We start from the raw sequence: 12750 nt of genomic DNA on the forward strand, positions 1-12750 counted from the left end.
CTGGGTTCAGTTTGCCTTTATATCTCACAATCAACTTATTATAAGCCTAAATAATCAGTAAGTGCGGTAAGGTACACACTTTTATCTTTGGCCAGACAGTGGTAGGAATCATGACTTCGATTGCAGACAAATGGATGGTAAAGAATTTTTCTCCTAGTTTTTTAAAGGTCTTATGTTTATTTTTTTTATAATTATTATTCAGGAAATGCCACAAATCTCTTTCACTAAGCCCGTTCTGGTGCATAGATAGTTCACAAAACTGTATGCCTCAAAGCCCACAGCAGCTTTGCAAAGTTCCAGAGAAACATGGCACCATCACTTTTGGTAATCAGCAAACAAGGCATCGACCCTGGGCAAACCCATTAAAGCACTACTGGGAGTGCCAGCAGGAAACCCATCCAAAATTGCAGTCCAGAGCCAGAACCACAACTGATGAGACCAGCATTTCTAAACTTAGGTGACATGCGTCTGGTTCTGCGTAAGTCAACACAGAAGTACACATGCGAGAAGAACACACAAACACAAGCACAGACTTACACTCTTAACCGGACCCCCCCTTGCTTAGACACTGGAATGCGCACAGTCTTTCTAAAAAGATGTTTTATACCCCGTGAATTAATGAGACTAACCGTGTTCTGCCACTGTCTGTGCAGCCAGCATTCAGAGATTGATGAATGGGCAAACAAGTAACTGTTTCAATATTAGTTTAATATTTACATCAGTTTGGTCAGTAATGGTTATATATATTTAGTATCTGCTGACCATTCACAAGTGGTTAGCAGTACCTTACTTCGAAAGAAGGCTGCAAATGTGAGTCATTGCTGCAGCACTCCCACACAAACACATGATTAAATTTCTTTTTTACCCAGATGGCTGAAAAGAGCATTGCATTACTGAAAAAGTGAACTCTTAAAGTACATGTGACTGGTATATGATACAATAATTCTAAATAACCCCAACCCAAAATACAAAGAAGAGAGAAGTAAGACCACGCAAAGGCGAGGACTCTCAGCTCCCAAAGGAGACCCCCCACCTCCAGGAGCATAATTGATGCATATGTGATGGATGATTGCGAGCATATTTCAAATGAAGTTTGATGATCCTGCGGGAGAGGAGATCAGAAGTTAACAATAGACAGCGATATAGATGCATTTGATGCTGAAGGCTTGTGATGAGTAGCAACAGCTGTGATGAGTAGACACGGTTGAAATTGTGTCTAGTTTATATGACATTGATGCCAAAAAGACAAGATTTACTGTAACGTTTGCTATTTTAATGCACAGGAAAAGATGGGCATGGGAGATGAAGTAGCAACAATGAAAATTCAGGACAGCTGTTGAAAGGATGAAATTTACTACAGAACAGATTTAAAAGCAGCTAAGAACGGACAAGAAAGAGATTAGTGATATTGACCGATTCTTTGAATTCTTACTGGTTTTTGGAGAAAAAAAAAACCCAATACCAGTGAAAGGAGTGGCATCTGTGTAGAGTTAATTTGTGTTGGAGGACATTTAAAATGTCAAGTTCCTAAAAGAAGATACCATTTAAACTCACAAGCGGGGTCACCGAAGGCACATTTGTGATTTAGAGGAACTGTCATGGGTAATTACGCTGATAAGCAAGGGTGTAACTGATGCAGCGAGAGAGTAGCAATGAATGACTGGTCAAGAAAGATGATGCACAGGGCTAGTATCAAGTTCCAGAAGAGGGAGCAAATTGGGGCAGGAAAGGGTAAGAAGAACGTTTTGTGAGGAGCACTATCAGACTGATGCTGCTGAGTTTCTCTGAGTAAGAATTAGATGGTGCCTGCCATGGCATGAGGAACTTGGAGGATGTTGTCGCTTTTTGTTATTATCGATGTGGATCCACTACCAGACTTTATAGAGCTGGCATCAGTAGAAGGGAGAATTGGCTCTCAGTAGTTCAAGGACATAGCAACCAGTACAGGGAGCTAAAATGTAGCCAGGTGATGAAAATGCAATAAGCAGTATTTACATCTGGCAACTTATACTAAGAAAGTTGATGAAGAAGCAGGTTGAATTGTTAATTAATCAGTGACTGAAGTTTGCCAACATTTAAAAGCCATATAGTGAGACTGATGTGCCAAAGAGAAGTGCAGAAGATTTTTGAGAAAAAAAAAGGTTAAAAAAAAGTGGCATCCCAGTGCCAAAGTTTAGAGCAGAAAGATTTTTAATTTGTAAATGTCATCAGTGGTTTCTGGCAGGAATGGTATAAAGAGTAAAGAGTGTTTAATGGGTTTGACAAGCATTGGATGTTTAACTTAACACTGCGTGCATGTAAACCCTGCTGTAGCGCAACACTGGCTTGTCATTAATAGATGGAATGCTTGATCTATTCGTTTTTCCTGCATATACGTATTTGTTATTGCAAGAAAAGGAACAAGACCAGCTGGTGCAGAGAATGCAGATCCTTTGAACGCAGCCCCAAAGAGACTTGAAATGATGGGACATCAACAACAAGGGCACTTAAGAGCAATTTCATTTGCATCAGTTTCCTATAGCTTCTTGATCGAACTATGAGGAATGACTGTCACAAGTGTGACAGAGTACACCACAGACCACCGTAATCCCATTTGAGGCAATAATTGTATATGATAACATTTCGTTGCTATGTTTTATCAAGGCTAAACGCAAACCAGGAGGATGGTCAACTGTGGGGATGGAGAAAGATTTGGCAACCTGATCCTAGAAGTTGGAGCAGATAAATATAACAAGTAGGACAGAGAAATTGCATCTGGTAACCCGCTGCCTGCAATGGGAACTGAAGTATGTTGAAAAAGTAAGACAGAAGAAACGGAAACTGGCATCCTGGTGCTAGCACAACTGTGGAAGTAATGAACGGATGGTGCTGAAAACGATGCCATGAACTATGTTCTTGAAGGTAGAGGCTCATTGCTGCTCAAAGATTAACCTTGCTGTATGGGCAAGTGGAAAGGATACTAATGCTGTAGTGGGGTCAGACTAGAATAATAATAATTTGATTTTCCTGGTCTTGGACCACGAGCTTCAGGAGGGTAAAACACTTTCAATAAGTTAGCTGTATTTTTTGAGCAATCATGGCTCATCCCTTTCACTTGGAGGACTCACTGCAAATTGATTCAATTATCCCAATCACACTCCCAGTTTATTAAAACCATACTTGGATAGAAAAACACAGTTATAGATTGACCTCCTCAGAGCCCAGACTTCAACAATATTAGAACAGTGTGGGATCATCTTGACAGGAAATGGAACAAAAGGCAGCCAACATCTAAAGAAGAGCTTTGAAGGTCCTTCAAAAAGCCTGGAGAACTATTCCTGAAGACTATTTACAGAAATTACAAGAAGGTTTACTATTTATATAGTTTCTATTGAAGGATGAAGGTGGTCAACCAAATACTGATTTTCAGAATTGTGCATACTCTGTTTTTCCCTTAGAAAGCTGCAAAAACTTCAATTTTTCCAAATTTGCTAGCAAAATCTATAAAAATGATGGGTGGATCAAGACTTTTGCACAGTACTCCATATATCAATTAGAAAAAGATTTAAGAAAGGGCATTATTTATACACCTTAGCATTTTCACTCTTATTCCTACTAGCATGGCTGGGCACTACGTCTTAAAAAGCTGTGGTATTTTTAAAGGAACGCAGTTTTTCCTCTGTAAACCCAATGCTCATGTCCTCAAGATATTCCAGGAAATAATAAAAGAAGATTCATGATCCTTCAGTCTTTTTCTCACAATAACTACAAAACAAGCACTGAATAAACCGCTGCTGTTAATTTGACACCGACCACACAGTTATTTGAACAATGCACAGTTGCTTCAGCTTCACCTGGGGGACACACGCTGCTACTCGAAGGATGTGACAATATCACCTGGCTGTTTAACACTGTAATGGTTTAGACCTGTTTAACTACACTCATATAAAAAGAAATGATGAATGAGTTAGGAAGTAGTTTAAAGCTGACGGATTTGAAGACCACAAACCCTCTCATGAAAGAAATTATTTTTTTCAGTGTCATTTTTTTTCCATATTTAACCAGGACGATTAAACTGTCCGAGTAAAAGGGAAGAGAAGAAAAAAAAAAAGCTACATTTCCATGGCAAACTAAGTTTAGATTGTTTTAAATGATCCAAAACAGCTATTAAGGGACCCTGATGTAGACTTCTGATAACTCGGCTGTCTTTTTGTGAAATGGCTTCTACAATACACTTGTTGTATTATTTTACATGTGAGATGGAGTGCTTCAGCGAACCTTATTTTTGGTACTAATCTTGCATCTACTCCTCTGAAGAGCAGCTGGCAGATTTTAAAGCCTTGTGCCTCTTTTTTCTTCTTTTGATGAACTATTAAAAGGACGTTTTTTTCATAGCTGAACCACAAATCATTTTTTAGGATGAAATAGGATATTGTTTGGGGCTTCCACTGACCGTAGACTTATTTATAACTTCCAGGACCCCAAAGAGATTTTCAACATTATTTTATACAATTCTGGATTACACACACACACACACACACACACACACACACACACACACACACACACACACACACACACACACACACACACGCGCACACACACACACACACACACACACACGTTTTCATTTCAGCGAGGACATCTCATTGACATAATGCTTTCCCTAACCGCTTACCATAACCCTAATCATTATAAATGAATGCCTAATCCCAACCTTCAACCTAAACCTAACCATAACCTCATTGTAACCCTGACACTGAAACCACATTTTGAGCCTCAAAAATGCCTTCGAACTCTTGGGAATTGTCCCCATAAATGACTGTTGGTTCCCCACAAGTATAGTAGCATGACAATGTTCTGTCCTCACAAAGATGTCTTAACATCTAAACATGTACACACACAAAATATAATACGAAAAAGATAGATTTTTCTATATTTTGTGCTTTCCTCTTTTGTTTTTGTTCAGTTTTTTGGTTCTTTCTGTTGTTCCACAATATAATGTGTTATCATATGTTAGATCTTCTGCATAATCTTCTACCAATCTTTTAAATCCATGCATCACTGGACCACAGCGTGATCTGGGCTATCTTACCTGTTCATGCTTAGTGAGGCGTGTTTTGTTGTGGATGTCAGAGGAGACCAGGTTGAACTGGTGTTTCTCAGCGAGTAACCTCAGTAAGATGACCACCGTCCGGCTGCCGCACTTTCCCACCCGATTATAAATCACCTGGCTTGGGAACGGGAGTACCTGCGAGGACAGAAACACACACATGTATTTTGTATTTTACTTTCACTGTTGATAAGTGAAATGTGCATTTACCCTGTGCTATTTGACTATAAAAAAAAAGCAGCTAAGGAAAAATTATTGTGAAAAAAGCAGAAAAAGGGAAATTAGGAAATGTATTAAATTCTTACGACATTCTCCTGTAACTTTGTGTCTGAACTTTGCCCTCTAGTTATAATCTGCTCTCTCTAGAGCTGAACTAAACTGCCCTGACAACACATTAACAGTACACTAAAAATAACACACACAAAGACTAAGTATGAGTATACAGTGCTTCACTGTTTTCCCCTTAAGTTCCTCCACAGAACTTAGTCAAAATGATACTGAGGCAAAAATCACTTGCAAGTACACACATGACTCACCAATTAGCTCATCCATGATTCACAAACTTAAAACTGTCAATGCCAGTCCATTTCATTTCCAAGAAATTGACTAATGATTTTCGTTGGAAGGTTATCGCTGATGTGTAATTTAAATACGAAACACATTTAAGCACAAGGTCAGCAAGAATGCACTAATTTGGCATTTATCTCTACGAGTTCACAAGGCTTTCACAAGTGGCCCCTAAAGAATGAAAGCACTCTGAGAAAATTTATCAGTGAGAACACCCCCTTCCCCTCCCTGACACACACACACACACACACACACAGCCTTATTTTTCTGATTCTCCGCTAAAAGCAGCCCCACCCCAGCACAGAATCAGTACAAACAGTGAAGGCCTCTTGGACTATTTGCCAGAATTCAGTGGAAAAGCAGAGAAAACAACAGGACTGATGTTGAAGCATTCAAGGAGCTAGAAAGAAATGATGAGAGGGCCAGAAGAGAAAGATGACACCACTGTATCAATATCACTTCCCGCATATACTTCCCAGAATCAAAGCCTGTTCCTGGATTTCATTAGCAAGTGAACAAGTTTGATGCAAATACATGAGAACATGCCCTCAGATAAAGAGGTAAAGAACTGAAAGAATGACAACATAGCTTCAGTTAGGATAAAATTATGCAAGTTTAGAGATTTTTTTTTAATTACCCAACAAGAAAAGTTGATTATTCCAACAAAAATAGAGAAAAAAAGAAAAAGAGCGATTTCGTTACATTTGGGAAAGTTTTTGAGCTGACAGGAAATAGATCTCTTGGACAGCAGTTCAACTTTCCACAGTGTTTGCCAAGTAACTACAGGCTGAAATACATGCAGTGTTTCACAGGACAGCATATCATGACAAATGACTGTCAGACTTCTAACATCCTGCTGCTGACTAACAGAGGAATAACAGCAGACATGCCTTCAAAAGTCCAAATCTCCCGCTGGCACTGACAACACAGAAAGGGCAAGCTTTCAGCTTGTGCTATTGTTGTTCCCACTCTGTAGAGCTTGGTTTCTGATACACGCTGGGAGAAATGTCCACAGGGTCTGCCAGTAAGGATTCTGTCAAAAAGTATTACGTAACCATGCTGTTTCCCATCATGTTAGAGAATGACACTTTTTTCCTGTTGATATTCATGTTGTTATGGGGTATTTTTTAATCTCTAGCTAATATCAAGCAGACTCGGAGATGAGCAGTCCACTTTCCTATTCTCCATTTTCCCCTCTCTTACTTGCTATTCCACAATTCTTCCCACACATTCACACAAAAAAAGTGTCCAGTTTTTTTTCTTTGCACAGTTTGAAATGTGTCATTAGTTCAAAAAACACACATAAATTATTATGAGTTTCTCATGGCTGGACCGGCCATCTCTGATGTGAATGTGATGGATGTGATTAGCTGCAATTTTTGTGAAATCTTCAATCATTTAACAGGAAGTCTGAGAATATGTCCCGGTCGGCTGCGCGTTACGACCACAGCACACACACTCATCTGTCTTTTGCAGCTGCTCCAGGAAAGCCACACACCGATATGCTGCTAACCTGCCCTTTGTTTGTGTTCACCCTGGTTTTATTTAGGACTGATCTGGGTTCAGTGCTCCTTAGTATCAACAGCTCATTTATCGCTAAGTGAGGGGTGGCAATTAGTGTTAGGGTGCAGTCGACATTCTCAGCAACTTCCTCTTAATACTGACCAATCCATTCTTCTTCACTCTCATCCAGAAGAGGAGAAAGGGCCCTCAGTAGCAGTAAAAGTGGAGTTTCAATCTAAGTATCTAAATAAGCACCACTAATGCTTTACATTAGTTGAAGTGAACAGAGTTGATTTGTGCCTTAACAAATGAGACACGAATAATTCAATTCAGTTTTAATCATATAATGCCGAATCACAACAACAGTTGCCTAAAGGGGTTTTATATCATAAGGTTATGACCCTACATTAATACAGAGAATAACAATCAGATGACCGACTCTGAGCAAGCACATGGCAACAGTGGGAAGGAAAACCTCCCTTTTATAACAGGAAGAAGCATCTGGCAGAACAAGGCTCAAGAAGGTGCAGCCATCTGCCTTTGGAGGAGGGAACCAGGACAAAAGAAAGCTGTGGAAGCCCGATAAATAATAACTTACATAGTAAGAGAAATTAAGATAAGATACTTGTGCTGAATGGCCCTTTAGGATTATGCTTCAAGTTTTCTAGTTTAATTAATATGCCTCTATTAACAACAGGGTTCCCTAATGATGCTGGAGTTTAGCTTTGGTTCCTCTTATAAAGGGGGATGCTGCAGCAAGCTGCAGTAGAATAGGCCTATCACTGAAACGTTTGTCTTTATTGACAGTGTATGGGGATATATGATGTACTTAAGGTTGTTGCTTATGTGTTGTATTACGTGTTATTTGAGTAGATCATCATTTTGGGATTCTTCAGTCAAGGGGTAAAGGTACTAGACAAACTGCAGTACCTCTCAAGGTCTTGAGGGAACTATTGTTGCGATGCTATGTAAATAAAATTGAATTCAATTAAAATAGTGTCAACAAGAGATTATGCTTTTCAGTAAACATGCCATTTTTGCACTTCCACAGCAGAAGTTCATAAGCATCATGTTGTGTTTGATGGAGCATAATGAGGTCCCCTCTAGCATACATCTGATCCCCCCCCCCCCCCCAAATCTGTACTTTTATCATTTATTTACAATAACAAATTCATCAAAGCTTTACTAAAGCTTTACTATAGGGCAGATGGCTTCTCCTAATTCTAACGATTAAATAAGATTAAATAAACTATGGAATTATACTGAAAAGTGCTGCAAAGTGTGTTTCATAAAGTGATGGATATACATTTCACACATGTGCAAAAACTGTAGAGAGGACATTCGTGTAGTGCTTGCACACACAAAGGCTCATAACTCTATTCTGAGAGCTGCGTGGTTTTTCCATACACCCTCATTCATGCTGAGCTTTCAACTCGATTTCTAATCTTTCCCCACATTTACCCGAAGCTCGACCTTCTGCACGCGCATGCTACGGAATGTCAGACCTCTGCTGAAGTTGCAGATCAACTGTAACTCTAGGGGGATGTTAGAACGATAATAAGAGATGAGGCTCATGTACTGCTTGCCACCGACATGGCATTTGCATCATCTGTCTGGGAAGAGATGACAGACGATATGGAATCAGTCAATGCAAGCAAATAACATATAATCACTAGTCTGTGTCTCCAGATGCGCAGACTACTCAACCTAGTTTATATATCTGGAGGCTGTATTTAGTTATCAAAGCTGCTACAGTGGTTGCACATGGCAACTGTCATCTAATTTGAAATCAGAGCCAGAGTGAAAAATCTAGGAACTTGATGGGAGCTTTAGGAATAACCCACCGCCAAATTAAGAAAATTATAGTAATAATAATGATGATGAAGCCTAAAAAAACAAGAAAGAAGTGTCCTATACTTATATGCAGTTAGAGCAATTTAATAGCTTTTAGTGGTCAGAGATGAAATAATGAGATAGCTTTCCAAAATAATGCTAATCAAATAAATGTTGAAATTATATCGTTATTAAATTTCTATACCGCTAATTCACAAAAAGAGCACTATACAAAGAAAAGTAGTACTATTCTTCTTAATTTGAGAATTAAGTAAAAGCTATAAAAAAAAAAAAAAACTTTGCGTGGGACAAAACGGTTTTAGCCTCTATAGCTAATTTACCTCCAAACCGTACAAGTGATGAATTTTTATATTAAGTATATAACCACACTGGAGCTGCCACACTAAACTTCTCTGAGAAGTCACAAATTAATCAAGCATATTATTCAACCACTAAAACTAATTTTTCTGTTCAGGAATGCAAGTAAATAATTATAATTTGGCATCCCAAATTTATTTCTGCTCTTTTGGAAAACAGTGAATTTGAAAACAACAATAATTATATTTTAGCATAAAAATATAATGATATGGTGGTGTAATAAATTGTTTAAGCACTGAAACTTGCTTGCTGAAACTCTGTTCAAATCGAGTTTGCCGACTGGACTTCCACAACTGTGCTGGGCGTCACCTCCACTCGTCAGCTGCTGTTAAATCAACAGTCTACCGAGTGGGTGTCTGTGTCTATGATGCATCCACACAGTTTAGAGCTGCACCGTAATAACCAAGCTACCAAGTCCTAGCTGAGCATGCCACTACCTTGGTTCATTAACACCATCATTGGCTTTAAAAGAAAAACAATATGGGATGTTAAACCAGAGACATTCATCTTTTATGTACAACACCTACACCTACAACTAGAACGTGAGCAAAATTGTAATATCAATTTAGTTATAGACACAGTACACATCTTTAATGATATTTAATAATATCTGGTAATATACTTAGACATAAAGTAACAGATTCAATTCTTAAATGATCTCTTGTTGTTTTCAAAAGCTAAACATATGCCCCGTTTCGCACTTTTCTGTGTCAAAATGAATTCCAGAGCTTCTGTGTTTGCATAATAAATATTCTAATAAGATGCCTCGGGACATATTTAAGCTGTCCAACTCTATTCATTCTTCAGGAGAAACTTGTGGAAACGATTTGTAATTTATTAGGCCTACTTTAAATTCATTTTCTGCAATATCCTATATGATATTGAAAGCTTGACATCAACCCTGCACTATGCAGTTTAGAGACTAAGAATACTTGTGGGGGCCTGCTCTAAGTAAAAAAAAAAAGTTTCTTTCAGATAACAGTGCCGTGCTAAAAAATAAAACTGCATAAAGAAAATTACGACAATTTCTCCACTGTGTTCCAGCCAGCCACAGTTTGTTTCATGTACTGTAAATAAGACCCCACTGTTCTCTTTACGAAACAAACACCGCAGCTGCCAGGTTTGTCTGAGTGGCCAAAACAGGTTTGAAACACATAACTCACAAAGGCCAGATGTGATCTAACTAAATCCAAACAGCTGCTCACATCGGCCACAAGCAAACCTCGTAACCGTACTTGATAAAGCCTCAAGTTAGCAATGCAATAAATGCTGTGCCCGGCAATATAAACGTCAGTGGCTCCTTTAACTAAAAAGTGAATAAAGCAATTAAGAAAGGGATTCAATGAGGTGAAAATGAGGTGATTGACTATAGAAGCACATAATAAACAAGGGGTCGACGGAGACAGAAACAAGTTGGCAAGGAGAGAAAGAGGGAGCACAGAGGAGAGATAGTCCTGCAGACATGCAGCTGGATGAATACAAGGCCCCTGTGTCAGCACTCTGTGTACGAGAGAGACTGCGTTCAAAGCATTACTGTAGCACTGAAGCCAGGTCTAGCTGGTATTTCGAGGGGTTTGCACGCAGCTCCCTTGCACAGACCAAACCATTATCCTAACTGCACTTAACTGGAGCTGTGAGGAGATGGAGAGGTGAGAATGCAGGACAAAAAAAAAAAAAAAGGAAAATTAGACAAAACAGGAGAAGGAGCACAGTGACACTGAGACATGATAACAGTGACTCACTCTTGGAGCAGGCTGTCCGTGATCATCCAGATACGTGGATCCACCTGCAAAAGCAAGTATCCAAGTTGAAATACTGAAAACATCATATTATATATATGGAGAGATTATATTTTAGAAAGTAAATAAGAAGTAAACTAACAAATAAATAACATGAGGATAAAAATGAGCTCCTTTATATCAAAATAGAAAAAAACCTGAGCTGTATTGTCTACACGAATGTTTTAGTTCAGCCACATTCTTAGATCTGATATCGGATGTTTCTTTTTTATCAAGGTCATTCCAGAGTTTCTCTACATTTTTTGTTATCTATTCTCTTCCTAGGCTCGTGCATATACTGAAACCATTCTGGAGTTGATTAAATCAATGTTCAGGATCATCGTCCCACTACATCCTCCAACTCCTAAAGAACTTCCAGCTCCACAGCACTGCACAATCGGTTTACAGACACTGTAAATGTCTGTGGACTGATGAACATTTAAACTAACTGAGAGAAGCTTGTACTTTTTCCAGCTTCATGCAAATCTTCGTTCTGGTCTTCTAAAACCTATTTTGTAATGACAGTTCTCATCAGCATACGCTCACTGTGAGCAGCACACTCAGATTTTTTTAAACACATCAAAGCGGTCCTATCGCACGCCTCGATTCTTCTGTCACTGACTGGTTTCCAGGTTCGCAAACTACTGACTCTAATTAGTTTTTGCTGATGCCAGCAGACCCGTGGATTCATAGGTTTCCCAGGCTACGCTGCGAATGTTTGAACTTTCTCCCTTTTATGACTCTGTATGTTTATTTTTGGCCATTTGGAGTTTTTCAGGCAGTGAAAGACTACATTTTCAGAAGTCATAGTTGTTGTGTGAAAATTATAGAAAGAGAATAGTAACAAGGAGAAAAAATTTAATTTAATGCCACTAAGCCATTGCAGCAAATTTTGATCATCAACATGTCAACACACTGAAATATCGCTATCATGAACAAAAAAAGCGAAGATAGCGAATACAAAATCAGTGACATCAATCATCACATTCTAGTTTCCACTGACATATTTTACTGATGCGATCGCCTGTCTTTTAAACCCTTCTTCCTCCAACCACTTCCTCAACCGAAATGCTTCAAAACCCTGCCGCATCTAACCATGTGAGAGCCTGCATCCGACGGCGCAGCTCGACCCAACATTTCCCCTTTCGCTCTACATCATTCGTCGAAACCACACACGGCTCTTCAGCGTTAAAGGTGAAGGTGTTGTGACGAGAGCCCTAGTTGAAGTAGCTCCATTCGTAGCTGTTTATGGAACACTATGAAGCTGTTTCTTGTGGGAATAATGGTGTTCATTGAAGGCTGTTCCTACACTGAGGATCTGTGCCCGTCTTTCGGCCCGCTCTCCAAATCCAGGCCCAAGCCTGTGACAGCGACCTTTTCTTTCACTGCCTGTTTAGACACAAAGGCTGCCCATCACATTTACAGCAGTTAGACTGCAAGAAAGAAAGGGAAAAGACAAACTGGAGAGCGTGCATGGGTGGAGTCTGAGGAAATATTACATAACATAACAATTTCTCCTTTTGTCTCAGAAATGTGATCCAGAAGAAGCATTAAAGAAATGATGCGTGAACACACACATTGGTTTATTTCAGGCCAAAG

At 39.2% G+C, this 12750-nt stretch overlaps 1 protein-coding gene across 2 annotated transcripts in view; it reads right to left on the reverse strand.

The window, feature by feature from the left end:
* Nucleotides 1–12750, reverse strand: part of usta (uronyl 2-sulfotransferase a) — a 61241-nt gene that overhangs the window by 18159 nt on the left and 30332 nt on the right. For both annotated transcript variants that reach the window (XM_003449891.5, XM_005454667.4), the window contains 2 exons: nucleotides 11116–11159; nucleotides 5075–5230 (listed from right to left, as the gene is read on the reverse strand). In XM_003449891.5, coding sequence (XP_003449939.1) covers nucleotides 5075–5230; nucleotides 11116–11159 — 200 coding nt within the window. The remainder of the gene's footprint in view (nucleotides 1–5074; nucleotides 5231–11115; nucleotides 11160–12750) is intronic.

Source organism: Oreochromis niloticus, linkage group LG15, assembly GCF_001858045.2.
Source record: "Oreochromis niloticus isolate F11D_XX linkage group LG15, O_niloticus_UMD_NMBU, whole genome shotgun sequence".
Taxonomy (NCBI): domain Eukaryota; kingdom Metazoa; phylum Chordata; class Actinopteri; order Cichliformes; family Cichlidae; genus Oreochromis; species Oreochromis niloticus.